Source organism: Chiroxiphia lanceolata, chromosome 3 (assembly GCF_009829145.1).
Source record: "Chiroxiphia lanceolata isolate bChiLan1 chromosome 3, bChiLan1.pri, whole genome shotgun sequence".
Lineage (NCBI taxonomy): Eukaryota > Metazoa > Chordata > Aves > Passeriformes > Pipridae > Chiroxiphia > Chiroxiphia lanceolata.
Genome location: NC_045639.1, coordinates 21,796,675 through 21,816,323, shown reverse-complemented (window position 1 = coordinate 21,816,323; position 19,649 = coordinate 21,796,675). Strand labels below are relative to the sequence as shown.

The window sequence follows — 19,649 nt, the reverse complement described above, 5'->3', positions numbered from 1 at the left end:
AAAAGATGAGCCACGGCTATGTATGCTGAAGACTTCTAAACCTCATGGGGAAGAGGAGCACAGCAAAACCTGTTGTACTTTCCTGATTTGGAACTAGATTTCTGCAAAAATTACATTAGATCCTAAAAAGTTAATAATAGCCAAGATTTACTTCCTTTATTCATATGTGCTGACTCAGTTCAAAATATGCTGTTCCCTGCCCTGAAAAACAAGGCAGCTAACCTTCAAGCTTCATCTAGTGTGGGAAAAGGTGGTTTAAGTTACATATGGAAGCAATATGAGTCAACAGTTTGAAAATTCTCCTGGTAGCCAGCCAGGTTAATGGTCAAGCAGGTTAGAATATCATGCTAAAAAAATGTAGTGAGTTAACTAGAACATATGTATACTCTGCAACACTGAAAATAAATAGGTAACTTATATTTTAAATTGGGATTAAGTACATGTATAACTATTTTTCGGACCCAAAACAAACATGAAGACTTCTCATTTCCCCATTCTCTCCCCCTTATTGTGCTGATTGGAACAATAAAATAAAATGTATACACCACATATGCCCCATTTCACTTTTTAACATATATATTTTAAATATTTTCCTCCCATTCAGCTCTAAACTCTGGAATGACCCAAGTCCACCAGGTTTTTCTGGCTAAATGTACTGCTGTGCACTGATGCAAAAGCTGAACCAAGTGAACACATATACCAGTGAACAACCTGTATGCATATATAAGCATCCAGAAGCACATCACAAAATAATTGGTTTGTGGGTGCAGAGCAGCATGCAAGTGTATTCAGGTGTTACTTTATTCAAAGAGCAAGTGAACATGTTCAAACTTACAAAAGAATGTGTGCTTGACCTGAACTTTTAAAAAATAATAAATGTTCTGGTAGCCTGCAGTGAAACCTTGTTCATGAATTTATAGAGCTCATTTACAAAATCCTATCAGTGAAACTTTTAGGCAGTATCCCAACCTCACATAATCAATATCTGAGAAAGCTCCATTGATTTAGTGGAATTTTGCCTTTTAGGGAGGTAAAAACCCAGTCCATTGGCTACTGCCTTTTACAGTAATCTGCCCTGGCAATAAAGAAAACACTGCTTGAAATGTGACACAATGAAGTTTCTGCCTATCTATAGGTCATCAGTACAACAGCTTGTATTCCTGTGAAAAGATTGTTGAAACACCTACATTAGCGCTCACTGCCAGCAGAAAACAGGAAAACTCAGGTTGCTTCCATCTCCCAGAGAGCTTGGTGACCCTAATGTTTCCACAGGAATAACTGAAAACAGTCACCCCACACATCAGTAAATCATGCAATAAAATCACAGCCCAGGAAGTTGCAGTGACCCCGTGAATGCAAACCTGCAAAAGTGAACACAGCTCTGATAACAACAGGAGGCTGCCAGAGAAATATGTCATTCAGTGCCCTGTTGGTTGGGTAAAAGAGATCCATTTCACGAAATGAATAATTATTCTTTGTAAAAGCTTCAAAAACAGCTGAAGATATCAAGTGCAAAAGCAGCTGCCAAAGATAAAACAGTGAACCAGTAAACATCTCACTGCACAGGAATCTGACATCTTCCGACATTGAGATTTCTGCCAAATTCTTGTTGAGATTTTCAGCTGCATAAGGGCCTCCACACAAATGCTTCTTTTAAACACATTTGGAGACTTCAGGGTTGTACTGACATCCAATGGCAGCTCCTTTAGCATTATACCTTGCCAGCAAGGCAGAAGAAATATTAAAAGTATTCGGCTGCCTGAAAAAGGGTAATTTTAGAACTAGTTTTCAAGGTTTATGTCTCAGCTACAAGGGAAGGGGAAAAGTTTGCTCCAGTCTGTAGTATAAACCTCAAAATTCAAAAAATTTTATTGAAGACTGGCAGCGCTACTATAACCAAGATTTCCACTGTCTACTGAATTCTCAAACTTTAACAAGCAGTTAGAAATCCCAATCAAAAACCACAGATCTGTTTGCTCACATGCTGCTGCTACTGGCTTGACCTTTCTTCTGATGCTGTAGGCAAATTTCAGACATCTATCTGGGACTTCTAAATAGTAGACCAATGAGCCACAGTTCCCCTTTTCAAAACACACAGTAGAAAAGAGAGAATGAATCACCTGTAAAAGTGATGCGCAAGAGAAGAATCCTGAATCATTCTGGGGAAATGCCTATTTCTTCTCACTGATTACACAGGAAGTCTAGAGCAACCTTCACACTTTAAGGCTTCATCAAGAGAAACTACATGACTGAGTCAGGACCGATCTGTGTCATGAAGACTTTAAGTAGTATATTCCCTAGCAGTCTGCATTTCCCTAAGGAGAAACTGCCAGTCACTGCTACTGCATCACACGGGAAGACAAACAGAATACTAGCCCCAGTCTAGGTAACATACTCATCTGTCAAAAAACAGTGCCTTAAACTGCACTGGGAGACAAGTCAGCAGCAGCATACCAATCTGTGAGGTACACCATAATGCTGACCGTGTGCACAGTGCTCCCTTATGAATGGGCAACCTCATTCTGCAGTGACATACATGGCCACTACATCTTAAGGGGAAAAAAGGCAGTCAGGTGGTTTGCAATAATCTAAATGACAAAGGCAGTGAGTGGCACAGTTCATAGACTACAGGAGGAATTATCCCTTTCATCTTCATCTGAGGAGACAGAAGTGCCCATTAGCCTTTATGTGAGATTCAAGCAGCTAGGGATGACAAGTGTCTTCCCTTCTTCCACTGCTCTCCTCCTTTCTCCCATAAACCAAAAAAATTGAAGAGAACGCGTATTTTTTTCTTAGAGAAAGTAAAATCAGTCCATCACAGTAACTATCTCTATGGCTGTTATACTAAAATTTCACAGAAGAGGAGGAGAACAGACGTTATGTATTCAGTACATTTCAGATTAACTTCCAATCTTACTGTTAGCCACAAGTGAGAAATCAGAAACAGATATCTGTTTTTATGCATCTGTTGGCAGATGCATAAACATGCACAATGCCTTCTCCCAAATAATGATTTGCTTAATAAGACCCTAATATGAACAGGTCAGAAACAAGCTTTCAAAAGTTGGGCAGGGCAATTTCAAGTGAAGTGGATGATAGGTTGCTCCTCTCTCATAAGAAAATAAGCACCATTTCGCCTTTACTTTGAAACTGTCTCATTTATGCAAACGTTCTTTCTATTTAATGGGCAACAAGAGTTTACTTTCTGATTCTCTTTTTTCTCCTCAATTAAGAAGCAAAAGGAAGCAGTTCTAGTACCAGCATGATACTAGAATTCCATGGGCTTGTTTATTTTCATAAAAGTGTATTAAAATAGGGGCTATTTTTAGGCTAGCAAATTACTTCTCGCATCTCTTCCATGCTGCTAAAAACCAAGTCCTCTGCTCTGTGCAACCTATCAGTTCAGAGGGATGACTGCATATATAAAATTTATACTGATGCAATGCAACAATACAACCATAAAACTGAACTGCATCCACTTACCAAGCGCTTCCAGACCCTAAATATTCTTACCTTTGGCCAATCCCAATGGGAGGTGCTACTAACACCACCTATCTGCTCAAAATCAAGGCCTTTGATATAGTTTGAGACCACTGGAAACACTGAAAAGGCAATGTCACTGACGCCCTGAGACACTGCCATTTTTCCAGCACATAGTAGCATTCCCAATTGAAACCAGATTTTTAAAACATTGTAACTGCTGCACAGCAAAGCCAAGGAACTACATTTCTCCTGCCTCTGCTGCTGTTTCAGATTTTTAAGGTACAAGACAACCTCAGCTTCTGTAATCTCTTCTCAGTGCTCTCTCTGATGTCAGTAGTGAAAAGGAGACTAGATTTTTAAAAAGCTTTCAGGTTTATTCTTGGTATACGCACACCAGGAAATACTTCACCCCCAAAATTATTCACAGTTAATTTAGTCCAAATTATCTTTTCTCTTCATGCGATGCAGAGTGCCATGAAGTATAAATGAAAGGAGCAATTCTGCCTGACACAGTTGTTGAGAGTAAATACCTAGACTAGGTTTCTTGTAGAGTTTAAAAGTACAAGTAGATCTAGCAAGGCTGTGTTGTTAAATAGAACTCCAGCTGTGTAAGCAGAAGCTTACTATCCCTACACTTGTGCTCTTGCCTTAAGACATTCTGCAGTTCAAAGAAAGCAAGACACAATTTTCCACTTCATTCCAAGAAGTAGGTAAGTTAGGTTGTTCTACTGCCAATTACAGCAAGATTTAAAATCACTTTTCAGCACTACTTAAGATAACTGGCTACTAGCACAAAACAAGAAAAGGGGACACATTCAGATCATACAAGCAAACTTTCAACAGATTTTGCATAAATGCACATGCACACAAAATGGGTACTGCTAACAACACAGCTAGGACTGTGCAATCATATGTGTGTGTGGCACTGGGAAATCTGACAGGAGAAAGCCAAGGACTAAGAAGAAACAAGATTTAAACAGAAAAGAACTGATGCTCTAGTTTGCCACAGTGCTCCACCTGACACAAGTGCTTGTCACCAAGCAGTGGTGAGGACAGCTTCCTCACACTCTGAGAAAAAGAAACAGTAGGTGTGACTCATCCTAACATGCATCTTCATACATAAACCAAGCAATCCAAGCAGAAGTCCATATTTCTAGCCTCATCATCATTTCGACTGTCAGATATCACAAAATAAATATATAGGCCACTTAAATAGCTTTTCTTTCCTTGCAGGAAGGCAGAAGACTCCTTCTCCTGCAACAGAAGTTGGTAAGACCTTCAAAACAAGTTTCAAAATGCTTAATGTATTTCCTTCTCTTTAAGGATCATTAAATGTCTAAAGTATTAGCTTCAGTCTTGCGGACCTTCAGCTCTTCTTTCTGGAATTAAGGTTCAATCGTGACCACCTCTGTAATCAAGACACATTTTTAACACAGTGGTTTGCAGCCATGTCCTAATCATAAACAGTCACTTCCTCTGGTGACCAGGAACAGGACATGAGGAAATGGGATGAAGTTGCTGTAGGGGAAGTACTTACACAGGGATTATAAAATAGGGACAAAGCAGGGCCTGTTGTGATAAGACAAAGCGTAATCATTTTAAACTAAAAGAGGGTAGATTTCTCCAGATATAATGAAGAAATTATTTACAGTCAGAGTGGTGAAGCCCTGGAACAGGGCCTAGAGAGGTGGTGGATGTTCCATCCGTGGCAACATTTAAGATCAGATTGGGCACCCTGATCTAGCTGAAGAGGTCCCTACTCATTGTCTGGGGGAGTTGGGGGATTTGGACTAGATGACTTTTAAAGGTCACTTCTAGCCCAAACTATCCTATGATTCTTCTGTGATTCTGAGTTCAGATTGGACATTAGGAAAGGGTTCTTCACCTAGAGGGTGCTCAGTCACTGGAACAGGATCCCCAGGGAAGTGACTACAGCACTAAGCCTGGCAGAGTTCAAGGAGCATCTGAATGATGCTTTGAACCATATGATTTAATTTTAGGTAGTCCTCCCTGGAGCAGGGAGTTGGACTCCGTGATTGCTATGGGCCCCTTCCAACTCGAAAGATTATGTGATTCAATGAATCCTCCTCTGTCCTCCTGTCCACATCTACACTTTCTATCCATCTGGCTCCTGCACTTTTGAAACGGATGCACAACTAATGTATCATTATATCTGAAGTTTTACAGGCCATGAATCAATCCCCCTCAAAGCCATATTGTTATTGAAGAATGCTATTTCTTTGTTTGGTAAAACTAGGTATTCTTTTTCATTCTGGTTTTTGAAAGCTATAGAGTATTTGGAGTCATACCTCTCATGCCTTTGCTTCCTTGCTCTTGACCAATCTAGTTTGAGTTTTGTTTTGAACATCTAAAAAAATCCCAGACTGAAATTCATATCATTATCTCATTTCGAGAGCTGCAAAGTTTAGGGAAAAATCACAAGCATGCACAATAAATTGCTATGTCATTCTACTGAGTTGCAAAATTTTTCAAAAAAATCTAAATCATTTATGATTCTCAACCATCATAAAAGCCATCCACATTCCTTATCCTCCAGCAGCAGTCAGCAAGAACTGCTCAGCATTCAATGCAAGCTCAGGTCACCCAACCAACCTACAGGTTCAGCAAGTGTCTCCAACAGCACACATGCTCACGTGGACAAGAAAGAAAGATACTAAGTGCCTTTTCCCAAGTGCAAATGCTTCCAGTAGCACGATTGGCATGGAAGGATTCAACCCGGACTACGTAAGACCAGAGAGGAAGCTCCCCCACTATGTGTAAATGGTGTAACATTACTATATGAGAAGAACAGCAACTCAAAATGTAGCCTTTGCTGCCATTTAAAAGGGCCCAACAAAAAACTTTAGAGCACTCCAAAAGTATCTGTTCTACTAAAACTTCCCATCAGGAAAGCAATATGTTAGAACACGTGACTTAGCCCCTGAACACAAAATTAGTATTATTTCCTTACCATCAGATATAAATGTGAATCTGCCTAATGCCAAGACATTCCTGTTACAACATTTCTAACCATCACAGCCACTGCCTTCAAAACACACTAAAGCAAGAATGCAGGCTGAAGTATCCTACACTGTATTTATAGTTATGCAATACTATTTTTTAGAGTTGCTACATATGTACTGCCCAACCACACACATGAAAACACATTCACTTTCTGGTCTAAAAGCACAGTATAATGTAATAGATTAGATCTAAGCATCAACAGTTTCTTAAAATATCTGACACAAAGAGCTCAGCTTTCAATAACCAACACACAGAGAACAAGCTCCCCATTCACTGAAGAAAGTCAGCTGGGAGAAGGGTTTGCCCTCCTCAGCAAATATTTTATAAACAGGGAATTAATGTTGAATCTTAGGTCTGCCTTGAAGGAGTTCTTACTTTTAAGTCAAAGTTTAAACATCCACTAAAATACACATGCAAAAAGAACCAACTCAAGAATATTACTGAAAAGCAAAACAACACATACACTGCAATAATATGAACACAAGAAAACCCAAGCAAATACTGCACATTATTTGTTGTTGCTGTCCTCTTAAAAAAAACACATGAAAGCTAATTAAGTATCAGCTTGTTTACAAGGCAGGTACAAGCCTAATGTGTGTGTTTTATGCTGTAGTAGCCACTAATATTAAAAAAGTCTAATAATTAAATCAAAACAATAAAACCATCAAAGGAGTACCAAAATGCAAACATCCCAGACTGTCTAAGCCTGGGTGGCCACCCAAGGTTCGTAGGACTCATCCAGTTTGCATGCAGTTCCAGAGCTGCTCCCTTGCCTGGGCTACACGAGCCCAAATTCCTGCAGCTAGAAAGTAGAGGGGAAATAAAAAAGAAAAAATATTAAAAAGGTTGAAATTACCAAGTTACTCCAGGACCCATTCACAGTCTTGTCCAACAGAAGGGAGCTGGAATCCCTGGGGACTCAGGACTCCCTGGGGGTTCACAACTGCCTCCACTTAGCAATGAATCCCATAGCTTGCCTTTCTCCCAGCCTTGGGAGATATGGTGCAGTTCCAGTCATGAGATGATCAGCACTGAGACCACGAATAAGACTGGGACCTGCAGGGTCAGGCTGGCTGGCAACTGCCATTTATAACTAAAAAAGAATTCTGTTCCAGTAGAAATTTCTTTGCCTCACATTGATTTATAAAATTTGAGCCGTAGAGTTCTTTTTGAGAACCACTGGCATAAAAAAAAAAAATCCTATGGGTCTATCAGTTGTGCAGTAACAAGACAGCCACACAACCAGTCAGAGTCCTTCACTTCAGGCAAGCACAGTCAAGGATGTCTGGAACAAATCTGATGCTGTGCTGTTTTTTCCAATGCACTGTGATATACAAAATAATTATTTTGGACAATGAAGCCAAATCAACCACCATGAACTCAAAGGTACAAACAGAGACTTCTCAGACAGCCACAAGCTGTAGGTGTGACCAACCATAAAAACCAAAGCAGCCTTATGTACCTTTACAGCCTTAACAGCCAAAAGAGTTCCACAGCACTAAGCTTGCCACAAAACCAGGCTGTCACAGGATGATAGATATATCATATTCAGCCATAACATAGAAATTAAAGCACAGTGTAAGGTGTAGTGACTAGTTGAAAAGACAGCAGTGACTGGTAGAAAACTGCAGCTGATTGTACTTTTATTAAAAGCTAGCAACACTGCAGGATGTGAAACTTTAGCTTGTTCAAAAAAAAAAAAAAAAGGAAAGCACAGCAGACTAAAAGCAAAGATAAGCTCAAGTAGGTGAGACATTTAACAAGGACATTTTTGAAGGGAAGCAAAAATCCAAGATTTGTTAAAATAGATTTGCCAAAACATTTTTCCCTATAAATATGAAGCAGTCAAACACTAATTTTTCCCCCTCTACATTATCCTCATATGATTTAAAAATTCATACAGTCCTAAGAGTCTGTAGTTCTGTACACTTTAGAAGAATGTCTTCACTTAACACTTGTAGAAAAATAAAGAAAGCGAAAGGCAGGGAATTGTGAAGAAGAATTATTTCTTTCAAAGACAGACAGAAAAAAAAACAGCTACAAGAAATGGTGAAGAAAAGGGTATGGAAATAAAACATCAGAGAAAATAAATGTTCGCTTAGTTCCAGAAGGATAAGCTTGAGGCTGATTTTTCACAGATCCTCCAGAAAAGAGGCTTAGGAGCCACATGTTCTAATTTTCCACCTGCGAACACATTCATTCCCACACTTTGCAGGTGCAGCCATCCCATTCCAAACACTGCTTCCTTTCACAGGAAAGCTGTACAGCACGTTCTTCTGGGAAAATGCAGAGCTGACAGCTGAACTTGGGGCAAAAGCCCAATGTAGCACAGTGCAGATGCTGGAATAGGTCCCTCCCTAAAGAACTGTGCATGCCAGACCTACCCTGCACAGTACCACGGGGACCCAGTCCCAGGGTGGCCACCCACACTAGGAGCTGCTCTCATTCCACAGGATTATGTCCCAGTCTGCAACAGCACAAACACCACTGGACATTACTAACCGCAAAGCACATAGTAAGACACTGAAAACTTTTTCCAGGAAAGAAAAAAGAAAAGCGAATGAAAGCACACCTTCATTCCTTCACAGGAGGCACAGCAGTATAACGTGCTAAGACACAGGTACCGTGGAGAGCAAAATGTGACTTCAGTTTTCCCTTAGAACTGTGGTAAAGGAGTGGAGGGAAAGAAAAAGGCCATGGATTGTCTGATAGTTGTGCAGAAAGCAGCATCGCACCCACATTTTCAGAAAGCCACAAGAGTGTGTGGGTTCTCTGTTTCTGGAACAAGAGCACAGTGAAAGCAAGCTTGTTTACTTTAGACACTGTACCAAGACTTTTTTTTTAAATAAATGGTTGAAAGGATGCCTCCTCTCTGAGGAGTTAGCAGAAAATAAAAGGCAGATTTATATGTCTAATCTATGCAAATATCTACTCTACAGGGCATCACAAAGACTGCTTTAAATCAGACAGTATGCAGATCCCAGGTGCTTTAGATATGCCAAAAACCTGCACAGCATCTCCACCTGCGATGGCTGCTCACTGAGAACAGCTGGATGACTAAAAAGAGGTTGTCTAAGTAGCCTTTCATGAAAAATGCCTTTTGCTAATGTGCCAATCCCCATACTCCCACCCAAATTACTCCTGATGTAGCTGCCATTGAGTCTGAAGAGGGGGGTTTTTTGGTTTTTGTTTGTTTTGGTTTTTAATTTGGTTTATCACAAATTGTTCTAGAAATTTTCAAATTATAGCAATAACAATACAGTGAAACTCCTACTGACACCTTAAGAAATTATCATGGGGTTTTAAATAATCTGTGGAAATGGAAAACATCTGTGAGACTGGGTGCCAGTAAAATGCCATGACCAGCAGTCAAGGAGATGCTGGAATCACTTAGATCTTGGAGGAGACAGGATTAAGATCAGGGAATATATGCAGATGGGAGCCTCAACTCAAGAGAAAAGAAATAGGGTAGAAAGAGCAGGGAAGTAAGAGGTCTAGAGGGTAGGAATTTGCTTTCCTAGGAGAAGGCCTAATGCCGAGAGTACAATGCTATTACATTGAAAATAAGGCATAGAAATATTATTTATGTCATGGTCATTACCAGAAAGAAAAAACAGGTACTGTATAACTGGTGTCAGCTTTCTGTAAGTTTCCCCAGGACAGGTCAAGAAACATGGCTGCCCTGAGAAGCCTTGCCATTCCCACTCAGAACCACGAACAGAACAAGACTGACAATGTCCTGCTGGTGCTTCTTACCCTGTCCCAATGATTCACTTTGCCCAAACAGGAAAAAACACCCACATGGCTAATGTTTGCATCTTTAAGCAAGTGTCAGTTTTACAAAAAAAGAAGGGAAGAACTGTAAGCTAGAGTCAGATCTGATCTACTGAAATCAGTAACATGTCCCCTAGAGTACTCTTTGCCCCTTTTTTTTCTTACAGGTCTCAGAGATTGGCTTCAAAGAGCTTAAGAGCGGAATAAACTGCTCTGATAGTCTTTTCATTTTCTTTCCCAAGGATCCTACAGGCCCTTCTTTCTTATATTATCAAAAATACCTATTACAAATTAACTACAGGCACCTCGCGTTAAGACACGGTAGTACTTGTGTTTATATGACAGGTGCCTACAGCTCTACAGGTCCTCAGTAACCAGTTACATGGCCAGCCCAGGCAACCCATTCACTTACTCAGTCACTCAGCACCCATCCACAATTTGAAATTATGAGGTCATTTGGGCACAAACTGAAATACAAGAAATACTTTCTAAGCATAAACCCCCTCCTTTATTGCAAGGGTGGCTGAACAATGGAACAGATTTTCTGGAGAGGGTGTGGAGTCTCTCCCTTCATGAATATATTCAATATCCAATGGGACAGAGTCCTAGTGCGATCTCCTCTAGCTGACCTTCCTCTGAGCAGACAATTTCCAGAGGCACCTTCTAATCTCAGCCATTCTGTAACTGCTACTCATGTTTTGCTTCAGCAAGTCAACAGACACTCCCACTCCTGTGAGGGACAGCACTGACTTCTTTCTACATTACTATTCCACTCCTCTCCCAGCATGTCACATGCAGACAGGTTTCCATAGAGTCTGTTCCGCACTGGGGGACATAATGCTTGGAGCAGTATTACTCAGTCTTATTTCTGCACCCAGACTTTGCTTGTGCAATATAGGAAGTTACCAGCAAAACCATGAGGAGCTCCTGACCACTACCATCACCTGCAGGCAGCTGAAGTCCAGTGGCCTGCAGGTATAATTAGCATTTTATACTTCCAGTGGTAATGATAAAATGTAAAGGAGTTATGCTTCTCTAAATATTGTCTTATTTGTACTGGGATTCTTCCTGTTGGTCCCAATCACCAAACAGTAGCAGAACATAAAATGGTCCACAAATTGTCTTGAAGAGTCAGATGGTCTTTCAAATAGAAATGATTAAGGAACACTACCTCAGAGCCACTGACACCCTAAGTAACACTTCTCTCAATCATCAAAACCCAAAAGCCTCGGATCATTTTCCCTTTTTGCGATGACAGTACATAAGGAACAGGAGGTTGTAGTCACTGGAAACAGGAAGGAATATTCAATTCAGCAACAAATCCATCAAAACCAGCTGTCAGTCTCAATCTAGATCAGAGGCAGAGTAAACCAGCTCAGGAAACCAAGTCCCAGGTTTTTGAATGTTTCCATGAACACTGAAATAATGCATAAGCATTCTCAGAAGACTTTTCATCATGTTCAAGGAATATTAATCAACCCCAGAAATTCTGGAGTCTACAATTAACTAAAAGCTTTGGCTGAGAGATTTGGTTTCACTTCAAGCTCCAAACATGGCCAGGCAAGCTCAGGGCTGGAGATGTTTCCACTAGAGAAGGTTACAAAGGTTCACTAGTAGCAGTACTGTCACCAGCTTTGCAGCTTCAGCCTTTGGTGATGGTTTTGTTTTGGGGTTGAGTTTGTTTTGCGATGGTTCTGTAGCTTCCCAGGAGGAGATGAAGTGTCTCACCAAAAGTTTTGCATTTAAGACAGATTTGTCGTTTGTACCTAAACATAAGTCAAATACATAGGCACTGAGTGGGTGAGTCCAGTGCCTACCTCAACATTACATGTAATCATATCATGATCAAGCCTAATCCTAAAAGCAGCCAGTATCAAATTAAAACCAAATGTTTAATCAGTTTACCAAGAGCAAACAAAGCCAAAAAAAGCCCTACGAGCCCCCATCCATCTGTCCACCTCATCATGCTGTAGGCTAAGCCTTTCTCTGCCATTTGTTTCAGAAGAGTCCTCCGTGTCCTCACCTTTCGTTGCTTCAAATAATAATCTACCTATTGCACAGCTGAAGGTTCACTGCCATCACACCATCTACAGTGCAGCAATTCCACTTCACGGAATAAACAAACAGACCTTAACAGGCTGTTCTGTATCTGAAATCCACTACTAAACTGCGGGCTTTGCTACAGACATTTAAAGAAACATAAGAGCCACTTATAAGACTCTGCAGCTTATGTTATCAATCACTTCAGAAAGAAAAACAATTCAGCAGCCACTCCAGTTGAGAGCGCTGTGAAGTTCAATTGTCACTGAAATGTTTTGTTATTACCAACCCGGGCAGAATGAGCAAATATACCCCTGCAGGTGAGCTATGAATGAGCAATCAGCACTGCAGGCTGCAGCTTGAAGAGATAATAGCATCCAAGTAGCTACAATGCTTCCTTACACACAACTAGGCTAGGATTGGGCTGACAATATGAGCAACAGAACATTTCAGGCATTCTGTCTGCACATAAAATAATTCTGAAGGAAAAGAGTATGAGGCTTCCCTCTCCCAATGCATACACAACAAGAAGATACAGATACAGACAAGCATTAATGTTTGGTCTATTATCAGAGAAATTTAAGCTTAATGATGCTTTTATCCCACTGTTTGGCAAGAAATCAGCATATACATTAGTCAAGGGATGGCTTGACAGCTGCCATTTTAAGAAACAAATCTTACCAAAGTCAATTTTCCAGTTCAGTGTCAAGTAAAAATCCCTTAAAATACACAATCTGTGATATAAAACTTCTTGCACACCCTCTAGAATTAAAGCCACTCTCCCTCCACTATTTATACATCTTTTTTTAGACCTTATGACCATATGGTGAATTTCAGGTTTGCACCAACAGAACATTTTTTTCAGTGGGGAGGCTTCTGCCACCCTGTAAGCCTTCATCCACTTATTCCAGGTTTTACCTCTAGTTTTGCAGATGCAACTTTCCTCTAGACCAGATAAATGAAATAATTTTGGTTAAAAGAAAACAAGCCCACCTCTTTTTGGGTGAGGTAGGCTTTTGTTTCCTTGCTCTCTTTTTTTTTTCTTTGAATTAATTTAAATATAGCACAGATGTGCAAAAACCACACAGTGATGTGGTTTACAAAAATAGCCCCTCAAAACAGTTCTATTGTTACAACTGCAGCACAGGGCTCTCAATAAAACAGTAATTCCCACTGAAGTTGTTTTCAAAAGTACGCCCTGATCATAATTAAAGACTAATACCCTCCACCAGTTTTAATCTTTTTGTGAAGCATAAGGAGAAAAATGAGGAGTGGAATGGGCAAAACCCACAAAAAGATGCCAAAGTTCACTTTCAGCAAACACAGGTAGACTTCAGAATACTACACTAAAACTCTATAGAACCTATAGAGGTTTGCCTTTGCCTATGGCTTCCTTTTCATCAGTAGAGGGTTACAGAAAAAAAAGTATGGTTACCATGGTCCCTTTTAAAATTTATGTCAGGTTTTTAAACATTTTAAACATAACTATTACTCCCTTTTTTTTTCCTGCAGTTGGTCGTGCATAATCATTCACCGATACAGTGCTTTTTTTTCCCCTCAAGCAGGCATAATTAAGTGGTGATTTCTCTCATTATTTTCCCTAGTTGGGCAATCAGCAGGAGAGGAAATAACGGGATGATAACCTGAGCAAATACTGAATGCCAGAAACAAAGCAACTGTCCATTCCCTCCCAGCTCTATCATGATAGTGTGAACTGAGGGAAACCACATACCTTGTTACCTCCTGCTGCAGCCGGGAAACACTGGGCACATAGAACATTACCCCAAAGAAAAGCAAGGGCTCATTGGCAAATTTGTCCAGCTGCTTCTTCAGAGGCTTTTCCAGTTCAACCCAGCGATCTTGCTGGTTCTTGCTGAGAAACCAAAGGCCAAAGTAGTGAGTCTAGATAAACAAACAAAATAGTGTCAGTTTACCTTTTCCAGCTAGATCACATGAACAGGCACAATGACACAAATGCAAATAAGAACAGATGGCATTGTGTACCTTTTTCCATATCAAAACCAGAGTAATTTCTTTCTTACTGCCCTTTTTTGTAGGACAATTTAGAAGACAATCTCTTCCAATGCACATTGAAGAGCTCTACCTGACATTAAGGCACAGGTGACATAAATGATTTACAGAAAGTGTCTGAGTCTTTGTTTTCTTAAAAGACACCAGTGCCTTGCAAACAGACAGCAAACACTAAGTCTGAATTAAAGCACAAAGGCTTCATGTGACTTTGGATGAGGCCCACTGCACACAAAGGACAAGGACTCTTCCAGCTATAAAAAGAAAAGAATGCAAACCCACATGCATAAGTCAAAATATATCTACCAATACCACAACAATTTACCCAATGCAGAACATGTTTACTCCCTTTTTTTTTAATACACTCACAAGATTTTATGATGGACAAATATACACTTAAAATGTGCATATCACACAAGTTGTTAGCTCTAGGCCCTACAGAAATACCAGAAAAACCTCACCTGTTTCCTATCCAGTGTAAATCTCAATGGCTATAGTACCTACTTTATAAGCTCCATTGGACTGCTGCTGGTGAAGGGTAATTATCTATTGCACAGTTGAAGGTTCACTGGAACAGCGTTCAATGAAACTAGAGCTTCAAATACTATAAACTGGTAATAAGCAGCAGAAGCAATCCATCACAAGGGATTTTATTGAAAAGCCCTTAAAAAATCAAGTACTATGACTACAGATCTGAATAAAAGGTGAAAAAATTTGTTCATATTTAGCAAAGAAATTAATCCATCATGCATATTTTCCATGCTTGGAAATATGTCTGTAAACCTAGCTGTAAAGTTTGCATCAACACCTTTTTCTTCAGTTTTTCATCTGAGATCATCTGGAGATTTCCAGCAGCATCTTCAATATAAAACATCACTTCATTCTAACACCGGAATCAATGAAGCAAACTGTGAGAGGGACTTTTGGGGACACCAAGTGGATTTAGGGTCTATTTCTGTATATTTCTCATTTTATTTCAATAAACTTTTTTCTTGGTGTTTAATCCAACTGACTTCCTATTCAATGAAAACTTTCAAGTAGTTTCCATTAGATCAGATTAATCCTAAAACAAATAGAACATTTTATTGTTATAGCTTAATTTACCTGCACAACAATCCTACCAGAGGCAGTCGCAATCCTTTAAACACAGCACCACATTTTAAATAAAGATACTTGAGACAAAGATTCCTTATTTGCTGTTTCATAAAGTTTTCATTTGAAATTATTTTTAATACATTCAAAACATTTGGCCTATTCATGGCTGGGCTTCGCGAACGAAGATTTGGGAATTTGGCCTATATAAATCAACTATAAATATTTCACTGACTGAACTTCCCAAATGTTCACAGTTGTAAATAAAAAGTCTTCAAAAGTAGCAGGCAAATTGCAGATGTTAGACTTTGCAAAATCCACCATCAACAACCTGTTTCACTTTGTTAAGGAAGCTTCTATAAAAACCATCACATGCACCATGACTTAGCACACAACATTAGGACAACTAATGCAATACCAAAAATTTTAAACGCTTACAAATGACAACAAAACAGCAGGGGAAACATTGCTTCAATCACTTTATAGCTGAAGGCAGGCAAGAGACAATCATGCAAATCTCTGAATGGCAGGACAGGTGTATTTACTTTAGGGTCTCATTACATACGTATTTTTCACTTTGGAGAACTAGCATTTAACTAAGGTGATAACTAATTCAACCTGATTCCTCAATTAAGCCTGACAAACAGCTTGAGCACTGCTCAATCTGGTACAGTGAAGCAAGCTTGTTTCTTTGTAGTATTTCCTTCTAGAAATTAAAGGTATCTTCAATAAATCAATCTATCTACCAGGGCACAAATAAATCAAGAAGTCAGCATCTTTCATAGGATTAGCTTAAAACAAAACTAACCAGTTCACTCATACATGTCTACTCTCCCTTTGTAATCATCAGTGGATAAAAAGTTTTTTCTGACAAGCTCACTGTGATAGTAATTAGATTAAAATTAAAGTGGGAGGAACAGTGGAGGCATCAAACAAAAGGGATTAATGTGAAGACAGAAAAAAGCAGTGATTTTACCATCTCATAAGGGAAACCCTTTAACACAGAAATACTGGCAAATCACTGTAGGGCAGCTCACCCTCAGCAAGAAACAGTGCAGAGCTGGGAAAACAGAGCTTCCATATTACTTTAAAAAGTAAACATCCACATCACCTAGGACCCAAATTTGCAGTGCCAAGTACTTGTAAAAGATCTAGCAACTAAGAAGGTTTGGACTCTGAAGCCTAAGAGTTATTCAAGGGTATTGCAATTAAACAGATTGAATGAGCACAGTCCCTCCCCTTTGTTGTGGGGGACAACAGAAGTTTAGATTTCCTACAGTAAAAAGACTCTTCAAGTACCAAATCCAGAATCCTGAATCAATTCCAAGGAGCAAGAAGTAAATGAAATGCAGTGTTGAAGCTTCTAGACTACAGCAGATATCATGGACCAAACATGGTAGCATGTATTTTGCACAATTAAAAGACAACTGTTTGCCTGGAAAGCAGCCTGGAGAAGATCAAGCAATTGCAGATTAAGCACAGGAACTGAATGCAGAGCACAACTAAAGTCACATATGCATCCACTTTGGAGAGACAACCCACACAGTTATCTGAACAACAGCTCCCTGTCACAGGAACTTAACTTCTTGAAAACAGTATTTTTTAAGAACACATGGTGGAGAGGGACTTTTGCAGCCACTACTTTGAATGCCTGAAGATACTCCCTCTGGTAGGAACATTAATAATCCCCAAACAGGAATGGAGGATTGTGGGACTGGAAACAGCTGGACCATCAAGTTCAATATGCTAGGACCAGGCATATGGCTGTCCAGAAGGCCTCACAGAGTGTGAGTCATCTGTTACCATGCTCTTCAGTCCACAAAGCATTTTTGTTGTACAGACACCTCACAAATTAGTGGAGGGGATATAAAAATGGGATCTTTAATCTATAGGTGGCTGATTTAAAACTAGGTTGATTCCAAAAGCTAGTCTGTTTGTCCATCTGTAAAAAAGGGAATCACTGACTTCACTTTTCATGGAATAAATATCTATACCTACAGCTGGCAGGCTCTGAAGTAACACAGACTGCTCTCAAGGTTTTAAAATTTGTCTCACCTACCACATATTACCTCATACATAGTACAGGGAAGCTGGTTTACACTCCTCTAGGAGCTGTGGTCCTCTTTTAAAGCAGCAGACAAGAACCAGAGCACTTCTAAACCCCAACGACACTATGTAAAAAGGTGATCCTGGAAATACAGCGAGTCAGAAAACTGGATACACAAAAAACCTGTGCTGAGAAGTCATAAAATAAATTATATTGTAGCTGCCAGTCAAGAGACAACATATTCATTTTGAACTTGGACTTAGCTATATTCCCAAGTCCAGAACTACCCCACCTTTATACTGGGTAAAACGAGTAGAATTCTCAACAACCAGAGATGATAGACAATTACTAAACCGGCAAATGCCATTCAAAAAAATTCATCAAGACTGCCTGGTGTTTATTAAAGCATCTGGGTAAGTGGCCAGCTAAATATTTATCCTTGAGAGACAGAGTTCCATCTCCTCCGGGCAAAAAGCATTAAGCCCTGCTATCCCAGGGCACTTGCACAGAGGGGAAGGTACCATTTAGGGGAAGGTACCATTTACAGCAGTCAATTATTCATAGAAGGCCTTTTGTCTAAGCACTGCCTGACCTGAGCCCCATCCCAGCTTTGCTGGCAAAACAAGTCAAACCAAGTCAAACTTTGAGGCAACCCGGCTGCCAAACCCAGGTTTTCAGTCATGCCGTACAAGAAAAGGGCACCTTCTAGGGTACAAGAAAATAAAGGTCAGAATTCCAGCAAAAGGGCACCCCTGCACAGTGGTCAGCATCTGCCTGCAATGCTGAGCTCATCATCCTCCTGCTTTGGATCATAGTGTTGGAGACAACACTGTGAAATTTAGCTTGAAAAAATAATGTTGGTTAGAAAGAACCTTCTTGCCCTCTCCCTCATTTACAATACATCAGAACATACCATCTTTAAACATTTTAAGGATAACAAAATGAAGGAGACATGAAGACTCACAACAGATTTGTACAGATTACCCTACTATTTCAAGTAGGTTCACCTAGTCTCAGTTGAAAGGAAAAATGCGATTATATTGGGAAAAAATCCCTTTTATAATCTGTGCACATACATACAAGATTATAAAATGACATTTCTGACCTTGTCTTTCCATCCTTTCCCTTCCTCCCCTCTTCTCATCTTTACTTTTTACATAATGTTGGCACAACAGCTCATTTTATTGGAAGTGGTAACTGTCCAACTAGAAGATCTGATGCTTTGTCAAGAGCCTTGCTGAAAAGGATAAAAACAGATTTTACAGTAGTTACATGGCTCCACTTTCTACTGACCTATTCCTGAACCCTGACTCAGTCAGGCAGGGAGTTGCATTCCCCAGAGATCAAATAGAAATATGCATAATCCATTAGATACTGTTTTTCAGTCATGTGTGGTATGATCGACAGTCCTTCACAACAATGCATATCTCAAACAGTTTTGCCTTTTAGCAGGAAGGGTTTGGACAATTTTTTTATTTATTTCTAAGAAATTGGCTTGAGTGAGACAAGGATGTATTCCTAACACAAAGGCAGAAGTTGTGGTATACCTGTGATTTGTTTAAACATAAGACCAAACCGAAGTATTAACTGAGACTGCATGGAAGAGATAAACGGTATTTTAGTATTATTTCGTTAGCATGGGATGTAATGAAGCTTGGCTTATCCTTAGTTGTACATCACAGTTTACTGATTTCTACAAAAAGGCATATTCCAGCTGAAATTTTTGCCTGCACTTAGGGAATTTAAAAAGTTTTTCTCCAATATGGATGCTTGCAAGAATTTTTGCCTCAGTACACTTAATGGATTTCTCTACTTAGCTATGCAGTTGCACAAATCTTGTAGAAATTTGAAGTTGGTCACAGTATTTTTGAACCTTCTGTAGAATTTAACTGGACAGAAAGTTCATGGTAAGACTAGGGAGGGAAGGAGACAGTCACCAAATTACTTCATCAGCCTTGTTTCCTTACAAACCATGGCAGGAAGACCAGAGGTGTAGAAGAAGAATTGAATTTCGAGTCTGAGAGAAAGGACAGTATCTAGCACCTCCAAGGTTGCTAGCTCCAACTATTCCTCATACAAGGAGCAGAAGAAGATACAGGGAGACCCTCTCAGAGTTGAAAGAAGTCAATAATTCTCTCCTAAAAGAACCCAAACAAACAAA

At 39.7% G+C, this 19,649-nt stretch overlaps 1 protein-coding gene across 1 annotated transcript in view; it reads right to left on the bottom strand.

Moving 5' to 3' along the window:
* The window catches only part of PTPN14 (protein tyrosine phosphatase non-receptor type 14), a 110,976-nt gene that overhangs the window by 48,385 nt on the left and 42,942 nt on the right, over positions 1–19,649 (bottom strand). The window contains exon 3 of the mRNA XM_032682132.1: positions 14,054–14,223. Coding sequence (XP_032538023.1) covers positions 14,054–14,223 — 170 coding nt within the window. The remainder of the gene's footprint in view (positions 1–14,053; positions 14,224–19,649) is intronic.